Here is a 19173-nt window from a genome sequence, read left to right on the forward strand (position 1 = left end):
CTTCAAAGGATCTTTTTAGATCTTCTCAACGAAAATGAGATAAATGCCAACGGCTGAAACAAATCAGAAGATTGCCTCTTCCGTAAAGGAGTTTACATGCTTAAATCCTAGGTGGGCCCTTTACTTCAGGACTTTTCCTCTTTCTTCAGTCTTCCAAATGCTTCAACTTCGAGTATCCTCGCCTTTAAAAGGAAGGTGAGGCTTCAGCCGACTCAGGAGGGGTTAGCTTCCTCTGTAAGGGGGATGGACGTTGGGCCCCAGAGTAGGGGTCAAAAACCACCCTAGCCCACTGAACTGGAAGACAGCCAAGAGACCCGGGCATCTGTTCAGCCACTGACCTCGAGTCACTTGGTTCCCCTAAAGCAGGAGGCTGCACTATATAGCTGGTTGTAAAGCTCCGATTCTAGAGGTGGTTCTGGCAGCTCTATGCACAGCTAGAGGTGAACGGAAATAAGAAATAAAGAAAAATACGGAGTGAGAGATATAAAAGGTTGGGAACAGACGGAAAGGTTATAGGTGAGGATTATTGGTTCGATGCCCAGAAACTACTGTCCCTGAGGGTGGAAATGGACTGGCAGGGAAGGAGATGAAAAGAACAATTCTCCATTTACTTGGCTGTTTCCATCTCAACCGTCGTTTGCTGTCGGTGTTCACACTCAAAAAGCCGAACTGGATGGGGGCTTGTCCTCTTCTGAATTATTTTGGGGCGAGCTTGACTTAAATCCGACACTGCTTAGTAACCTTTGACCACAGAACATCTCCAACCAAATAAACCAAGGTGACTTCTGTACTTTAGCGTCCTCCTGTTATTAGACTTCAAAGGATTTCAGAACGACAACCAGCCTGGGGAAGTAAACCCGGGTTTCACAGCTGCGCTTCCGGCTTTAGCTCCAGCTATACGGCTTCACCGTTCCTTAACGTAAATGAGACCGATGCAAGAGGAGGCCGAGGACCACATCCTCCAGGCCCCGCCCCTTCCCCGCCCCACGTGTCCTCGGCTCCGCCCCCGCCCCCGCCCCACGCGGCCTTTGCCTCGCGCCCGCCTGACTTCCCAGCGTCCCCGTGCGGCCCGGGCATGCCCAGTGCGGGCGCAGAGGCCCCGGCCCTGGGACAGCCCCGGCGGGAGCGGGCGGCCGGGCGCCGAGCAGCTGAGCGGGCCCGCGGCTGGCGAGGGGCCGGGCCGGGTCCGGAGCCCGGGCGGCGGAGCTGCCGGGTAGGCGCGGGCCCCACCGAGCCAGGCCTGGGGGTCGCCGCGCAAACCTGCCTGGGCGGTGAGGACCGTGAGGGCGTGTGGGGGCAGTCAGGGCCCGAGCGTGGGTTTGTCGGGTTCTGGGCAAGGGCCGCGGGCGAGGACACCGGGCAGGAAGGGGCCGCAGGGAGCGAGGCCAGGGGGTGGGGACGCCGGGCACATCCCTGGGCGAGACTGTGCCCCAGGTGCGACGCGGTTATCGTTAGGTCTCCGTGTGACCGGAGGTGAGGCCGAGCAGCACCTCGTGCACCGCTGTGGTTGGGGGATGGAGACACCAGCTTTTAGCCGAATTGCCTAGGAGCCACTGGGGAGGGGCACTGACGAGGGGAGGCTCGGTCCGGGTGGACCTGTGGGCTCGGTGGCAGTCCTAAGAACCCCATGAGAAGTGAGGAGCCTTAACTTTAATGCGCCTAGGGTGGGAAATGAGACCGCTCTCTGCTTACCGGAACTTTGATTTAGTTGCTTAGAAATTAAGTTACGGAGTGGTGCCTCAAGAGATACGTAAGAAGCTCTTAGGACTGCTAGGAATTTAATGGCCAGCTATTTTCAGGGTTTTAGTAGAGGTTATTTGTCCGTGGATTGCTCGGGTTATACAAAAATCGTCATTGCAGAGCTTGAAGGAGAAAGGTCCCGACTGAGAACACTGGTGTTCTGAAGTTTGCTGTAGCCGCCTTTCACTTGCAGTGCTCTTGGACAAGCCATTTAACTACTGGGACTGTTCCCCCATCCGTAAAATGCTGTGAACTAGATGCATCTTAATGCCTCCCAGCTCAATTGTGTGGTTCCTCCCGGACCATGCATTCAGTCTGTGTGTTGTCTCAAATTGTGTGACAGGTTACTTTAATACCTGCCTCAGCTGTTTCTCAAACTGGGTAATTATTCCTGTAAGATGGGTATTAGATCTCAGTATGAAACGGAAGTGACTTTGCCCTTCGCTGCCACTTAGTACGTGCAGAACCCGGTGTGAGCTGACCAAAGTTCAGCTAACACAGCTGTTCTTCCAGACTGGGACATGCATATCCTAAGCTTTCTGTCTGTGCCTTGTCGGAAATACGGACTAGTTGGTTTTCCTTAAAGTCCCAAGCTGTCTCACTCTTTATGGGCTTCTATTTATATAGGATTTAAATTTTTCATTTTTTTTTTTGCACTCTATACTCAGAAAACCTATGAAGATTTAATTCATAGATGAAGAAATAGCTGGTTAAAAGGTGGATCCTGTGATAGTCTTTACAAACTAGTGTTTGGCACTGAGTTACCTTCACCACAACCTTGAGGACAGCATCTTTGTGGCTCTACTCACATGATTGTAATTCTGAAGTTTGTTTTGTTTTTGGCTTGGTTTTGGTTAGTTGATTAAGAGGGAAACTTGGAAATATTAACAGAAGTTTCTTACCCTAGAGACTTGCATACCTGAAATGAGTGCATCTGTGTAAGATTTGACTTGCGGAGCGGATGGTACACAGGTGTGCAAATTGCCTTCGTACTGCTCTGTTCCCCGCTTTTCCAGTTCTGAGTGGCATTAGTCCAGTTGGGTCAGTGAGGTGCAGTTTGGCGAAGTGGTTAAAGGTCAGGGAGCACAGATCAGCTTGTGTTTATGCTTGAAATTTCACAAGCTGCCTGTGAAATTCTGACCTATTATGTTATGGCCATACCTTTTTTTTTTGTTGTTTCCGTTGTAAGTGGCTTTTTTTTTTTTTTTTTTTTGATTAAATTCAGTTTTATTGAAATACATTCACACACCATACAATCATCCATGGTATACAATCCACTGTCCACAGTATGATAACATAGCTATGCGTTCATCACCACAATCTATCTCTGAACATTTTCCTTACATCAGAAAGAACCAGAACAAGAATAAAAAGTAAAAATGAAAAAAGAACACCCAAATCATCCCCCCATCCCACCCCATTTGTCCTTTAGTTTTTATCCCTATTTTTCTACTCATCCATACACTAGATAAAGGGGGTATGATCCACCAGGTCTTCACAATCACACTGTCACCCCTTGTAACCTACATTATTATATAATTGTCTTCAGGAGTCCACACTGCTGGGTTGGAGTTTGGTAGTTTCAGGTATTTACTTCGAGCTATTCCAATACATTAAAACCTAAGAGATGTTATCTATATAGTGCATAAGAATGTCCACCAGAGTGACCTCTCGACTCCATTTGAAATGTCTCAGCCACTGAAACTATTTCGTCTCATTTTGCATCCCCCTTTTGGTCAAGAAGATACTCTCAGTCCCACGATGCCGGGTCCACATTCCTCCCCGGGAGTCATATTCTGCATTGCCAGGGAGATTTACACCCCTGGGAGTCGGGTCCCACATAGGGGGGCGGGCAGCGAGTTCACCTGTCGAGATGGCTCAGTTAGAGAGAGAGAGTATGGCCATACCTTTTAAATTAATACCCTAGCTTGGTTTAATGGGGATTGAGACTTTTGAATCTCAAGCTCTTAAATTTCTGAAAGTGGATTTCCCATTCACCTTAGAAAAAAATTGACAGCGTTAGTATATTAAGAGTATTTATACACTTGTACTCTCAAGTTCTTAATTTTTGAAAATGGATTTCCCATTGACCTGAGAAGGAAAATGGAAAAGCACTAGGGTTTTAAAGAATATTTATACATGTTAACTTTTTTTTGGCCTAGTTGAAACATTGTTCCTTGCATGCTTATTAAAATTGTACATATGTTTATATTTAAAATTAAAAAACATAAGGCCTGTTTGGAGGTACATTATCTTGGGTAGGCAATTTCATATCATGCCTTAAAATGTCCTGTTTGTGAGTTAAGAGTATAGTTAGTAATTTTTGTAAGAAATTTTATCATCCTTGTATTTTCATTCAACTGTTTGAGTTTATAAATTAAGCATGAATGCCACTTAAGAGGAAATTGAAATGTAGTTATCACCCATCTCCAAATCCTGAAAAGTACTTGGAGTGTGTGGTTGGGATAGGGAAGTCAAGGCTTAGAGGAAACTACTGCTACAACAGTCATATGAGTGAGTGATCAAAAAAAGGGGTGGGGGATTTCAGGTTTAAGCAATTACAAGTATAGCCTCATTTAGTTCACTGTGCTGTTATCTACTGAACTGCTAGAATTTCTTGCATTACTTATTAGAGCTACAAGTGTGTGGAAAGTGTCATCATGTAGGAATATAGTCAAAGCAACTTTCAGATAATTTTTTCCCTTTATGATTCATCTGTTCGCAGGTCCTTCATGATGAGAGATTTTGGAATGCGTCTCTCTTCTCTATGTAGTTGGTAGTTTGGGTGGTGAAGAGATGGCTGACAGTGTCAAAACCTTTCTCTGGGACCTTGGCAGGGTGAGTACAACTTTCTAGGAAGTCTTTTTTTTTTTAAATGAAGGATCCTTTAGGTATTTTTGGAATTTTTATCATATTTGTTGGGGCTTTCACTTACAGACTTTCATTTCAATCCACACTACTCAAGAGATAGGTATTATCCTGCATCTTACAGAAGAGTGGAAGTTCTGTCTAGCGAGTGTCTCTCTAGTATTAGAATCCTATGCAGCCTGGTTCCAGAACCTTTTCTTTTTTTCCTTCTATGTGCTCTTATCATAGAGCTTTAACATTTTACAGTAATTGTTTATGTCTTTTCCCAGCCTTGGTTCTGTCTTGAGACTAGTGTTATTCATCCTTGTATCTCTAGAGTTTAGTACAGAATATAGGGTGTACTGTAGGCATTTAATTGATACTAAAAGAATAAAAGGGAGGGCATTCAGTTGGCTTCATAGTATCGGTAAGTATGGGGGGATTGTAAGTTCACTTTTGCAACTATATTATTCAAGGTTGCTTAGGGCAGAAATTGTCAACGGAGGTTAAATCTAGGAAGGAGAATTAGTTACGTAGGCTATTTGCATGGTCTCAGAAGTGTTTCCTTACAGATTGCTTATTGGTTATAAGAGTAAAAATTGTAGCCATACAGTTGAGGAGCTGGACAACTTCCCTGGGTATGTAAAATTAACATCACCAGCAAGGGCAGACTCTGGAGGGGATTGGCACGGCATCACTTGCATGGTATTCCTGCCAAAAATGCTTTACCTGGGTCTTAAGTGTGAGGAAGCAAACCTGAATCGAGGGAATTCCATAAAATAACTGGTCTCTATTCTTTAAAAAGAAAGACAAAGGTTAAGGAGCTGTTTCTGATTAAAGGACACTAAAGAAGCATGACAATTAAATGCAATAGGTGACCCTCTGGACTGATTTATACTAGAGGAGGTAAAAAGACCATAAAGGACATTATTGGGACAACCAGAGAAATCTGAATATGGACTGTAGATTAAAGTTCTTCAATTTTAAATTTCCTGAATTGATAACTTTACTGTAGTTATGTAAAAGAATATCTTTGTTCAGAGCAAATACACTCTGAAGAATTAAAAGTAAAGGAATATGATGTAGCAACCTACTCTTAAATGATTCAGGAAATGTGTATGTGTATATATGTTTATATTAATATGTGGCAAAATATCAAACTGGTGAATCTAGACATGTTTGGGAGTTCTCCATTCTTGCAGCTCTTCTGTAAGCTGGAAATTATTTCAAAATTAAAAAAAATTTTTTTGTTTAAAGGCAAAGTTTCCTTAAGCCATGTAGCAAAATAAGTACAGTGATTTTCATTCCTATTTCACTTTACCATAGGTAACTTTGGAAAGTCTTTGATTAATAATCTTCCCTCTTTAAGAAATAACAATCTCAACACCCTTATCTGTAGGGAATCAAAGACTCCATATGGGGCATTTGTACCATCTCAAAGCTAGATGCTCGAATCCAGCAAAAAAGAGAGGAGCAGCGGCGGAGAAGAGCAAGTAGTGTCTTGGCCCAGCGGAGAGCCCAGAGCATAGAGCGGAAGCAAGAAAGGTGAGGAGTGCAGGCTGAACCGAGGAGGGGCGCTTCTGGAAGTGACTCCTGGTAGAGGATTAAGACCCTACAAAGTGATTAGGCATTACAGTACCCCATTATTTGGTTTTTGTGCTTTCAGAAAAATCTCATAGTTGAATTGATTGAATTAGGGTCTAACAGTAATCCTTGCTCAAAATGTCATGGTGTTTATAAAAAAAAAAAAGGAAAAAAAGGCCAGAATGGTTAATATTTGGATTGAAGAATGCTTCTAGAAGAACTTATGTTGCTTATTTATTGATAGAAGAACCCCAGACTTCCTCTATCACCAACCTCAGATTTTTTTTTTTAAAGAAAAGCTGGTTCCCAAGAAATATTTCTTACCCTTTTCTCACTGACATTAGCAGAATGTTGGGAGAATAATATGGTACCAACAAAAGGTACAAAATGGAGAGTTACTGAATGAGACTAAGCCTGTATGCCTTATAAGTTAAGTATGTATGGTCTTTTCCAGTGAACCACGTATTGTTAGTAGAATTTTCCAGTGCTGTGCTTGGAATGGCGGAGTATTCTGGGTAAGTTATTTTTTTCCCTCAATTCCAGGTGCCTGTGGTTGCCTTTGACCTTAAAAGTGTTTTTCAGATTGTTTTGTGAATAATGGTTCCCAATTTTATCTTCCTTGAAATACTGAGGCAAGTAGCTTTCATATGCTGACATATGCTTAAGAATATAAATAAGAATTCTGTGCGCTTGGCAGTGATTTTTATTCCCCGTTTGTGAAAGGTCACTTATGTCGGAGGTAGCCCTGAATATATACTTTTATATGGAGGATACCCATTCACAAGCTTTACTGCAGTTCTAGCTTACACTTTGTCTTGACATTACCTAGATGTTGTGACTCAGAACAACTGGGGATCTGAGGGGGGAGAGCAGATGTGGCTGGACAAGTACAAGGTTCTGCTTGCATCTGATGATAGCTATTTACTAGAACTTGTTCCTGTGGAAACCTGTATCCATAAAGATTGTCTAAAATTAACTGAGAACCAATACAAGCTTATGTGAATTTTGGATACTTTAAAAGAACAGGTAGTTAAATATTTTCTTAGACTTGAATATACGTAATTCAGCTCATTTTAACTTAAAGTTTCACAGATACCCTGTTTTCAGATGTTAGCTATAGTTTAATTAATAAAACATTACTGCGTACTTAATGTATGTCTATATTTTGGCCTGAATATTACTATTTTATTTTTTGAAGCAGTTTTACTGATATATTCACATACCATACCGTCCATCCAAAGTGTACAATTAGTAGCTTTAAGTATATTCACAGAGTTGTACATTGAATTTTAGAACATTTTCATTACTCCAAAAAGAAAGACCTGATACCTCTTAGCAGTCACCTCTCAATCCTTTTACTTTCCCCAGCCCTACATAACCACTAATCTATTTCTGTCTCTAGATTTATTTATATTTACAGTTTTATATAAATGGAATCATTTGTGTCTGGTTTCTTTCACTTAGCATACGTTTTAAAAATTATTGTGTTTTTTTTTTTAACTAGAGAAGTTGTAGGTTTACATAAAAGTAATGTAAAAAATACAACATTCCCCTATACCTTTCTTTTCTTGCATGGGGGTGGGGGGGTCCTTTGTTAGAGTTGATTAAAGAATATTAAAACATTACTGTCAACTGTAGTCCATTGTTTGCATTAGGTGTATTTTTTCCCATATACTACCCTATTAGTGATACCTTGAAGTAGTGACATACCTTTGTTATATATACATATAATTCATGAAAGAATATTCTTTTATTTGTAGTTAGCCCCAGTCCATTGTCCACAAAAGGGTTCACTGTGTTTTAACTTCTAACTTTCCTTCTAGTAACATATACGAACCAAAATTTCCTCTTTCAGCCACATTCACAAACATAATTCAGCACTGTTAATTATACTGACAATAATGTGCTACCATCACCACTATCCATTTCTGTTTAATCAACCTAAATAGAAATTCTGCACAAATCAAGCATCAACTCCCCATACTCTTGCAATTCTATCCCTTGGTAACCTATATTCTAGGTTCTAACTCTGTGGGTTTGCTTATTGTAATTAGTTCATATCACTGAGATCATATAATATTTGTCCTTTGGTGTCTGGCTTATTTCACTCAGCATAATGTCCTCAAGGTTCATCCATGTTGTTGCATGCATCAGGATTTCATTTCTTCTTACAGCTGAATAATAATTCCATTGTATGTATATACCACATTTTGTTCATCCATTCATTGGTTGATGGATGCCTGGATTCCTTCCATCTTTTGGCAATTGTGAATAATGCCGCTATGAACATTGGTGTGCAAATATCTGTTCTTGTCCTTGCTTTCAGTTCTTCTGGGTATATACCCAGTAGCAGGATTGCTGGATCATATGGCAATTTCATACTTAGCTTCTTGAGGAACCACCAAGCTGCCTTCTGCAGCAGCTGCACCATTTTACATTCCACCAGCCGTGAGTGAGCATTCCTATATCTCCTCATCCTCTCCAAAACTTGTAGCTTTCTGCTTGTTTTAAAATAGTGGCCATTCTAGTAGGTGTGAAATGATAATCTCATTGTGGTTTTGATTTGTATTTCCCTAATAGCTATGATGTGCTTTTTAGTCATTTGATTTTCCTTCTCTGGAGAAATGTCTATTCAAATCTTTTGCACATTTTTAATTGTGTTCTTTGTCTTTTTATTGTTGGGTTGTAGGATTTCTTTATATATTCTGGATATTAAACCCTTATCAATATGTGGTTTCCAAATATTATCTCCCATTGAGTAGGTTGTCTTCACTTTCTAGACAAAGTCCCTCGAAGCACAAAAGGTTTTAGGAGGTTCTGTTTACCTATTTTTTTCTTTCATTGCTTGTGCTTTGCATGTAAAGAAACCATTGCTTAAAACAATATTCTGAAGAAGCCTCCCTGTGTTTTCTTCTAGGAGTTTTATAGTTCTGGCTCTTATTAGTAGGTCTTTGATTCATTTTGAATTTATTTTTTATAGGGGTCATCTTTCATTCTTTTGCGTATGGATATCCAGTTCTCCCAGCGCTATCTGTTGAAGAGACAGTTCTTTCCCAGTTGAGTGGACTTGACAGCCTTGTCAAAAATCAATTGGCCATAGATGTGAGGGTCTTTTTTTTTTAACTCTTAATTCTATTACATTGGTCAATATGTCTATGCCAAAACTATGCTGTTTTGAAAACTGTAACTTTGTAGTATGCCTTAAAGTCAGGAAGTGCGAGTTTTCCAACTTCCTTCTCCTTTTTTCAAGATGGTTTTGGCTATTCGGGGCCCCTTACCCTTCCAAATAAATTTGATAATTGGCTTTTCCATTTCTGCAAAGTAGGCTGCTGAATTTTGATTGGGATGCATTGTGCCCACAAATCAATTTAGGTAGAATTGACATCTTAATGATATTTAATCTTCCAGTCTATGAGTGTGTAATGTCCTTCCATGTATTTAGGTCTTTGATTTCTTTTAGCAATGTTTTATGGTTTTCTGTGTTCAAGTCCTTTACATCCTTAGTTAAATTTATTCCTAAATATTTGATTCTTTTATTTGCTATTGTAAATGGAATTTTTTTCTTGATTTCCTCCTCAGGTTGCTCCTTACTAGCGTATAGAAACACGACTGATTTATGCATGTTGATCTTTTATCCTGCCACTTTGCTGAACTCGTTTATTAGCTCTTGCAGCTTTGTCATGTTTTTTTTTCAGAACTTTCTAAATATAGGATCATGTCATCTGCAACTAATAAAAGTTTTCCTTCTTTATTTCCTATTTGGAAGCCTTTTATTTCTTTTTCTTGCCTAACCTTCTAGCTAGAACTTCTAGCATAGTGTTGAATAACACTGGTAACAGTGGGCATCCTTGGTTTGTTCCCAATCTTAGAGGGAAAGCTTTTAGTTTTTCACCATTGAGTATGATGTTAGCTGTGGGTTTTTCATATATGCCATTTATTATGTTAAGGAAGATTCCTTCTACTCCTGTCTTTTGAAATGTTTTTATCAAGAAAGGGTTCCGGATTTTGTCAAATGCCTTTTCTCCAATAATTGAGATGATTATGTAGTTTTTTCCCCCTTTGATTTGTTAACGTGGTATATTACAATAATTGATTTTCTTGTGTTGAACCATCCTTGCATATCTGGGATAAAACACACTTGGTCATGGTGTGTAATTTTTTTAATGTGGTGCTGGATTTGTTTGGCAAGTGTTTTGTTGAGAATTTCTGAATCTATATTCATTAGAGAAATTGGTCTGTAATTTTCCATTTTTGTAGTATCTTTATCTGACTTTGATATTAGGGTGATGTTGGCCTCATAGAATGAGTAAGGTAGTGTTCCCTCCTCTTCATTTTTTTTAAAACAGTTTTATTGATATATGTTCAGACACCATACAGTCTGTCCAGAGTGTACAATCAATGTCTTTTAGTTTAATCAGAATTGTGTTCATCACTACAATCAATTTTAGAACATTTTCATTACTCCAAAAAGTAAAACCTCATACTCAGCAGTCACCTCTCAATCCCTCTATCCTTTTTTAGTGCTGCATAACTACTAATCTATTTCTATCACTAGATTTATTTATATTTAAATTTTATATAAATGGAATCATTTGTGTCTGGTTTCTTTCACTTAGCATACTTTTTAAAAATTATGGGTGCCAGCACCCACTGCTGAGTGAGCTACTCAAAGTTGTTTATTGCTGTTTCTTGGCTTGATCTTCCTGCTCTTCCCTGGATGCTGTGCAGTGCTCCACTGGCCTCCAGAGCCCCAGAACAGTTGTTCAGACATTTCTTATCTGTCCACTGTTTTTGGAGGAGGAGTGAGTCCTGGAGCGCCCTACTCTGCCATCTTCCCTGGAAGTCCCTCCCACTGATCTGGCCTAAATATTATTTGGAATTTTCTATGCCCCTGAAAGTTTCACTTAATTATGGGCTGTATCAGGTTTGTGTCTCTTAGCTGGAGTATTGGGAAATAGAAATGGATCAAATTTTAATGCATTTTCAGGCCTTCTAATTTATAAAAAGCACCACCACCTGGAAAATACACCAAAACCTGGAACTGTTGTATTAAAGAAGGTCTTGATGGTTGCCTTATTTCTTCTTTCCTTTAGTTCAGTCTCCTCTTGTTTTATCGAGTGTTTATTCCTGTGCTTCAGTCAGTAACAGCACAAATTATTGGTAAGTATATATATTGTGCCTTGCCATTTGCTGGGTGCATATGTGGGAGATAAAGTTTCCAGTCTTCCTTGGTTCATGCAACACTTTCCTATGTGCCATGAGCTTTAGATGTTTTTAACTCAAGTGTCTCAACAACTTTTAGAGATGGGTACTATTATTATATCTATTTATGAATGAGGAAGTGGTTCTTGGTTGCCAAGTTTTAACCATTAATAAGTGGCACTACTGGGATTTAAACCCAGTTAGTTTCCTGCAAATTATGTGCTCTTAATGATTGTGACATCTCAATCACTGGCATGTAAGCAGATTCATTCGAAGGTAAGCAGCACTTACCTATAGTTACTCTGGAGTTGTGACCAGAATTTGGAGTATATTGGAGGAATAAGACTATCTGAACTATGGTATAGGGTTGTTCTGGCAAGAAACATATGTGTGGGGGAAAAATAGTCACACAATAGGAGTTTCGTACTGTTTTCTCTGGTTTTCTATGTCTCCAGTGCACTTTGAGTCTTTTTCCCTTTCTTAGGTGATCCATCACTACATGGAGATGTTTGGTCATGGCTGGAATTCTTCCTTACGTCAATTTTCAGTGCTCTTTGGGTGCTCCCCCTGTTTGTGCTTAGCAAAGTTGTCAATGCCATTTGGTTTCAGGTAAGTCCAGGGCAGAATGGAGTTTGAGTCCTATAGCACTGTGGGTTGTCACATGTCAGGTTTCAGCCTGTGAAGTCAGTGGCCATGTAGGGAGCCCTTTCTTAGCCTTAACCTTTCTTGATCAAGCAGCCAGTGGGTGATCACTGTGCTCTGGAAAATAGAATTACTGTCTTAAACATCCTTAGAACATTGCTGATATCTGAGTTTTTTTCCTCACCTGGCAGGTGTAGTGGTAGACCAGTGAACTTAGCTTTTGGGATGGATATCATTTAATTCATGCATTGGTGAACTACTTTCTTCGTTACAGGATATAGCTGATCTGGCATTTGAGGTATCAGGGAGGAAGCCTCATCCATTCCCTAGTGTCAGCAAAATAATTGCTGACATGCTCTTCAACCTTTTGCTGCAGGCTCTTTTCCTCATCCAGGTAAGACCAGCCTTCTGGGCACATAGACAGATTAAAAAAAGGAGTTTCACTAGAGGGCAGTACGGACAGGGTATAGCTTTTTGTGGGGGCATGTAAAGCTATAGAATAAAGATAGCACATCATCCTGGAGCATCAGTTTGACTTGGTAAAATTAAAAAAACATTTTTTCACAGGAACAACTAGAAAATATAGAAGTCATACAGTTGTAAGAAACAGGAATTTATCAGCCTATCACCCTGGACATTGTCTATCCTCTTGCTATTCAAAAGCTTGAAGCAACTGTTAGGCTGTCTGTGGCAAATAGTGATGGTTCAGAGAATTACAGGTGAATAGCGTTAGGTCTCTGAAGCTTTGGAATTAAGTTCTTTTCATATTTGTTCTTCAGGGGATGTTTGTGAGTCTCTTTCCCATCCATCTCATTGGTCAGCTGGTTAGCCTCTTGCATATGTCCCTTCTCTACTCTCTTTATTGCTTCGAATATCGCTGGTTCAATAAAGGTAAGTCCATCTTTCTAAGAGAAATAAACACAGAACTTAGTGGCCTTGTTTGAAAATGCTGCTGCTAAGCAGATTTCTTAAACTATTCTATACTTAGGCTTTGGCAAACCATCTTTGGTAGAAGTAGCCTCAATGGCAAGAGGTAGCTTACATTCTGCCTAAAACCTTTAACTTTGAGGATGGGGAATATAGCAATGCAGCATTATCTTTTTGATGCTTAATGCGATGCAGCTCTGACTAGGCTGAGTTGGCATAAATGAGCATTCTGAGTTAGAGAAATTGACTTCTATGCATTCAGATTTATTTTGGGGATATTTTTAAATCCCTTGGCATATTGTCTGGGTGTGTGATTTGAAAAAAGTTAACTGATATCTATAGGATAGCTGCCTTTTTATTTGGTATCTTGCTTTATTCAAGACTAATCCTAACAAAGGATGCAGGTGCTGCAATTCATAATTCAGCCTGCCAGCTTTATAATTGTGATTATTGAATTCGAAAAACTTTGCGTAGAAGCTTTATATCGGATTTGCACAATTCTGATTTACACACTGTAGCTTACATGTTTGAAAACTCAAGCCTCAAAGGTTTGTCTGCCCTAGCCATTTAGTTATTTGACTCAAAAGAAATATGCAGTCTAATTGTATTGGCTTCCTTGTTTTAGGAATTGAAATGCACCAGCGGTTGTCAAATATAGAAAGGAACTGGCCTTACTACTTTGGATTTGGTTTGCCCCTGGCTTTTCTCACAGCAATGCAGTCCTCATATATTATCAGGTAATTTGCCTAGAGGAATTTGATGGGACTACTAGAAATAAATCCATGCACTGAGTGCCTTCTATATGCTTGGTTCTGTACTATGCATTCTACATTCTTATTTTACCAGGAAGCTTATAGGATGTTTCTCCTCAACAGATAGTCATGTTTGCCCCTTAGCATTAAAATCTAGTCTGCATGATCCTATATCCCATATTTTTTCCATCTATGTTGCCTCCTTGAACAGTATTCAACATAGCCAGTTCTTTAAAAAATCCTTTGTTCTTTTCAGTAGGTCCATTGGATGTAGGTTTCACCAAGCAATGATGCTTGCTCTCTACTTACTAATATCTCTAAAGTCATGGCTGTTATAAAGGTGACTAATTATTTGCCCTTTTTACAGTGGCTGCCTCTTCTCTATCTTCTTTCCTTTGTTCATAATCAGCGCCAATGAAGCAAAGACCCCTGGCAAAGCATAGTAAGTATTAGCCAGTGATGAAGTTTTTGCTGTGTAAACAACTGGGGCACATAACATCAATTATGTGAATGAGACTTTTTAAAAAGATACCTTTTACATTGTAGGAAAACTCTTTAATATACTGTTTGGAGAGAAAAACACGTCTGGGATGTATTCAAAAATTTTCCCCATGCATATAGGCACATAAATAAGTATATTCCAAAAATGATGCTGTTGTACATGTCTTAAATTTTAACAATACACTGAATATAAGAGGCATTCATGGACACTTGTAGTTAAGCTCGTTTTCATAAAAATGGCCAAGTTTTTAAAAAAAGTAGTGGGCTATATGATGTGTCCCCATTGGTTTATTGATAATGATATTAAAATGCAGTATTTAAAATGGCTTTTAGCAATAATACCAATAGTGCACCAAAAGCTTAATCACTTCAGAAAAAAAAAAACTCATTGGCTAGTGGTAATCTTTGGTCAATTTTGGTTAAATCAGTGAGGATACTTGTATTAGAAATTTCAGGTCTGTTCTGAGTTTTTCCATGCTCTTCTATTCAGCAGTGCTCATTGTGTATCATTGACTTTCTCTTAACTCTCTCTTGAAACCAAACCACAGATATAGGTGATGCTTTTATCCAGAAATCAGCCAAAGAAATTTGTTTCTTGAATCAGAATTAATCTTCTAAAGTATAACTGTATTTCCTCTAAGAGGCCCAATTTTTCAAAACTGTTGATTCCATTGCACTGAAAGCAGTGAGAGGAACCAGTGCTTTCTTTAGTTGCTGTGTCTGAATATCTACATTTCCTTGATCAAATTTCAGTTTTCTTGTTTTTCCCTATATAGTTTTAAATTTAATTTAGTCAACTAGTTTGTCACATAACTAAGAAACAGTTTTGGGGAGCTAATAAGTTGGATCTCTTGCCATTTAGCCTTTTCCAGTTGCGCCTCTTCTCCTTGGTGGTCTTCTTAAGCAACAGACTCTTCCACAAGACAGTCTATCTGCAGTCTGCTCTGAGTAGCTCAACCTCTGCAGAGAAGTTCTCGTCTCCACATCCATCACCTGCCAAACTGAAGGCTGCTGCAGGCCACTAAATCTCCTGCCATCTGAATGGGGAGGGTGGGATTGGAAGGAGGCTGTGGCAGATCTTTTCCCTGTTCACAGTCTGCTAAGGGCCCTCTGCATATTGTCTTCCCTCCGAGGAATTGGAATTTTTGTCTCTGGTGCACGTAAGGCAGAATCTCCTGACACCAGTATGTGGATTTGTAACATCACCATTGAGTCTGAAAGGACCACAGGTTTTTCTGCAGCTATTTTCTAGTGGTTGCCAGCCCCTGTGTCTGGACTGATTTGAATACTTCGTTTTTCTCCCTGTGCCATTTACCCTCCTACCTCCCCTTCCTGCCTTCCGTCACCCTTGGATGAATGGATTTTGTAAATCTAGCTGTTGTAATTTGTGGATTTGTTATTTTTGTTTTTTTTTTCTGTGAAGCACATACATTGGATGTGGAGGTAAAGGAATTGTTCCTCGTCACTCCCTTTATAGCCATCACTGTCTTCTTTCTTGTAACTCAGGTTAGGTTTTGGTCTCTTGCTCCACTGCAAAAAAAAAATAAATAAATAAAAAACGAGCCTGAAGACATGGGACAGGAGGAAAGACCTCCTGACCAGATCTGCTGGGTTTTGAGGAGTGATTTTCTTTCTTCCCCTTGAAGGGGAAAAAGCTTTTTTTCACTGGTACATTTAAAGTTCCCCAAGTGTGGGGAGGTACCAATTCTGGACAAGTGCCACTGCAATACAGAATGGTCAGAGAACCTAAACTTTTGAACTCTGAGAGGTCTGAAATTTATTGTTGGCCACTGCCACGTCTGTCTGGTATTTCAAAGGAATATTGGGTGCTGTGAATAGGAACTGATGGGGTAAACTTATTAAACACATATACCTGTGATTGTTTGGCTTTTTCCTGTCATTTTAAGAGACTAAATGTGGGTGATAGGGTGGGCAGGGTGTCAACACAGTTGTACAATTTTAAAAATCACAATTAAACATGGGCTGGTTTCCCAAAAAGTGTGTAATGGTTGAATTTAGAAATTATAATTTGAAATGTATTCATGGAACAAAGGACTTTGTCTTGGATAATTTGGGCATAGTTTGGGGGATTAGTCCTGAAAAAATGTTTATATGCTGTGAGAGAACTTGGTATTGTTGAATTAATGTCTTAAAGTCTATATGTACATTTCTGCTGTGTATTCATGAAGGAAGAAAGAGCCTTCTGGCTTTCAGTGTAATGAAAATTCTCAGTCAGCAAGATAAGAGATTAGACATTTGGTTAATAGAAGCTTTTACAATGTACAAGACAAAATGAGGACTTAAAAACTTGCTGGGATCTGTAAACTAAGTTTGAAGTGCTTAAGCAGTTAAGTATTTTTAAAATGGTGGACATCTTGGAAGAAATTCCAGCTTGTGCACAAAGAGTTGTAAAAGACATAATTTAACATAAGATTCACGTACTGTGAATCTTAGTTATTTACGCACAACATCTTTGCTGGTTGAAATTTATATTTGTACTAACTGGAAACTAATTCTTACCTTAGTTTAGAGAAGATGACGGGAGGATGAGTGGGTGACAGTATGTGATTTATCTCCAGCATAGTTACTGGCTAGAGAAAATATTTACAGTTTAAGTGACTGGAAGTGAGGACTCTCCAGCTTTTTTTAGTGTAGTTGAGAGGCCAGTCCTATACAAATGCTAGATTAAGCCTATCTACAATCACAGAAATTTGGTAACAAACTCAAATGAGATACAAACACAAAGGCAGTGAAAGCTTTTCCTGCCTTTTCACTAGGGTGTGGACACAGATGGCAGTGATTAGAAAATTGGGATCAAAGGGAGACTAAACTCTTGTTTTTGCCAAGTTTAGAGTGGCCATTTGAGGCAGACTAATAGTAACTGAAAATAAGGGAGACAAGATTACTGAAAATGGAAATTAGAGAGCTTGGGTTTTTTTGTTTGTTTGTTTTTTTGTTTTTCAAATTCAGTTTTATTGAGATATATTCACATACCATACAATCATCCATGGTGTACAATCAACTGTTCACAGTATCATCGTATAGTTGTGCATTCATCAACCCAATCTATTTTTGAACATTTTCCTTGTACCAGAATCAGAATCAGAATAAAAAATAAAAATAAAAAAGAACACCCAAATCATCCCCCCATCCCACCCTATTTTTCATTTAGTTTTTGTCCCCATTTATCTACTCATCCATCCAAACACTGGATAAAGGGAGTGCAATACACAAGGTTTTCACAATCACACTGTCACCCCTTGTAAGCTACATTGTTATACAATCGTCTTCAAGAGTCAGGGCTATACTGGGTTGGAGTTTGGTAGGTTCAGGTATTTACTTCTAGCTATCCCAGTATATTAAAACCTAAAAAGTGTTATCTATATAGTGCGTAAGAATGTCCACCAAAGTGACCTCTCGACTCCATTTGAAATCTCTCAACCACTGAAGCTTTATTTCATTTCATTTTGCATCCCCCTTTTGGTCAAGAAGATATTCTCGGGATGTGAAAGGAAATGAAATAAGCTTCAGTGGCAGAGAGATTCCAAAACGAGCCGAGAGATCACTCTGGTGGGCACTCTTACGCACACTTTAGACAACCTTTTTTAGGTTCTAAAGAATTGGGGTAGCTGGTGGTGGATACCTGAAACTATTAAACTACAACCCAGAACCCATGAATCTCGAAGACAGTTGTATAAAAATGTAGCTTATGAGGGGTGACAGTGGGATTGGGAATGCCATAAGGACCAAACTCCACTTTGTCTAGTTTATGGATCGATGTGTAGAAAAGTAGGGGAAGCAAACAAACAGACAAAGGTACCTAGTGTTCTTTTTTACTTCAATTGCTCTTTTTCACTCTAATTATTATTCTTGTTATTTTTGTGTGTGTGCTAATGAAGGTGTCAGGGATTGATTTAGGTGATGAATGTACAACTATGTAATGGTACTGTAAACAATCGAAAGTACAATTTGTTTTGTATGACTGCGTGGTATGTGAATATATCTCAATAAAATGATGATTTAAAAAAAAAAAAAAAGAAGATATTCTCAATCCCACGATGCTGGGTCCAGATTCATCCCTGGGAGTCATATCCTGCATTGCCAGGGAGATTTACACCCCTGGGAATCAGGTCCCACGTAGAGGGGAGGGCAGTGAGATCACCTGCCAAGGTGGCTTAGAGAGAGAGGGCTACATCTGCGCAGCAAAGGCACTCAGGGAGACTCGGGCGCAGTGATAAGCAGGTTTAGCCTCTCCTTTGCAGTAACAAGAAAGCTTGGGTTTTAATCGTTCAACCAGTAGGAATTTTCTCAAAAGCTGTTTTCATAGATGGGTATCATGACTTGGGTATCTGTGATTCAAAGCAGTACCCTTTTTATCCTCCCTTTAGAGCTGAGTTGCCCTTTATAGTAACTCTCAAAGAATTAGAAAGTTGATGCTTTGGATCCGAGTACCTTGTCTGCTAGAACCTTTTAAACAGATTCATGCACTGGCTTGTGTAATTGCTCTGCATTTAATAAGGCTAAGAAAAAGAGGAATTGTGACAAATTGGAATAAACACAGAAGAGGGCCACTAATGGTTAGAGACTTGTAAGCCACCTTAAAAAGATAGCCTTTTCTCTCCACAAATATTAATTACGGTTGTCTGTTCACTGTCTACTCATTTTCTCACCACTCTTTGTACTAATTTCTGATTATAAAATAATATTTATTCATGTCCTGAATGGTTTATGTGCATTTCATGGACTACTCTAGCAAAGGTTATTAGTTCATCAGTAGTGGGGTGGAATGGACATTTAGCTTAGCAGTTCTCCCACCCCCATTATATTCTTCCTACACTGTATGACCCACCGACAGTCAGTGGGGGAGACTGACAAGCAAGTGAACAAGCAGATTTTTAGAGTTTCCCATGATCAGTGGCCACTATTTTTCCCTAAGTCTCAAAGCTGTAATTCAGGGAATCACTGAGTAGGATGAGAG

At 39.5% G+C, this 19173-nt stretch overlaps 1 protein-coding gene across 2 annotated transcripts; it reads left to right on the forward strand.

Moving 5' to 3' along the window:
* Positions 1-1061: 1061 nt before the first annotated feature.
* Positions 1062-16074, forward strand: EI24 (EI24 autophagy associated transmembrane protein). Of its 2 annotated transcripts, none has more exons than XM_037841888.1 (11): positions 1062-1213; positions 4466-4578; positions 5987-6132; positions 6626-6686; positions 11265-11331; positions 11858-11982; positions 12290-12409; positions 12795-12906; positions 13568-13679; positions 14062-14136; positions 15058-16074. In XM_037841888.1, the coding sequence occupies exons 2-11, from the start codon at positions 4537-4539 to the stop codon at positions 15218-15220; spliced, it is 1023 nt and encodes a 340-aa protein (XP_037697816.1). In that variant the 5' UTR covers positions 1062-1213; positions 4466-4536; the 3' UTR covers positions 15221-16074. The 2 variants fall into 2 exon arrangements, with proteins under 2 accessions (XP_037697816.1, XP_037697815.1); XM_037841887.1 differs by having other exon boundaries at positions 1072-1271.
* Positions 16075-19173: the final 3099 nt, after the last annotated feature.

Source organism: Choloepus didactylus, chromosome 6 (assembly GCF_015220235.1).
Source record: "Choloepus didactylus isolate mChoDid1 chromosome 6, mChoDid1.pri, whole genome shotgun sequence".
Taxonomy (NCBI): domain Eukaryota; kingdom Metazoa; phylum Chordata; class Mammalia; order Pilosa; family Megalonychidae; genus Choloepus; species Choloepus didactylus.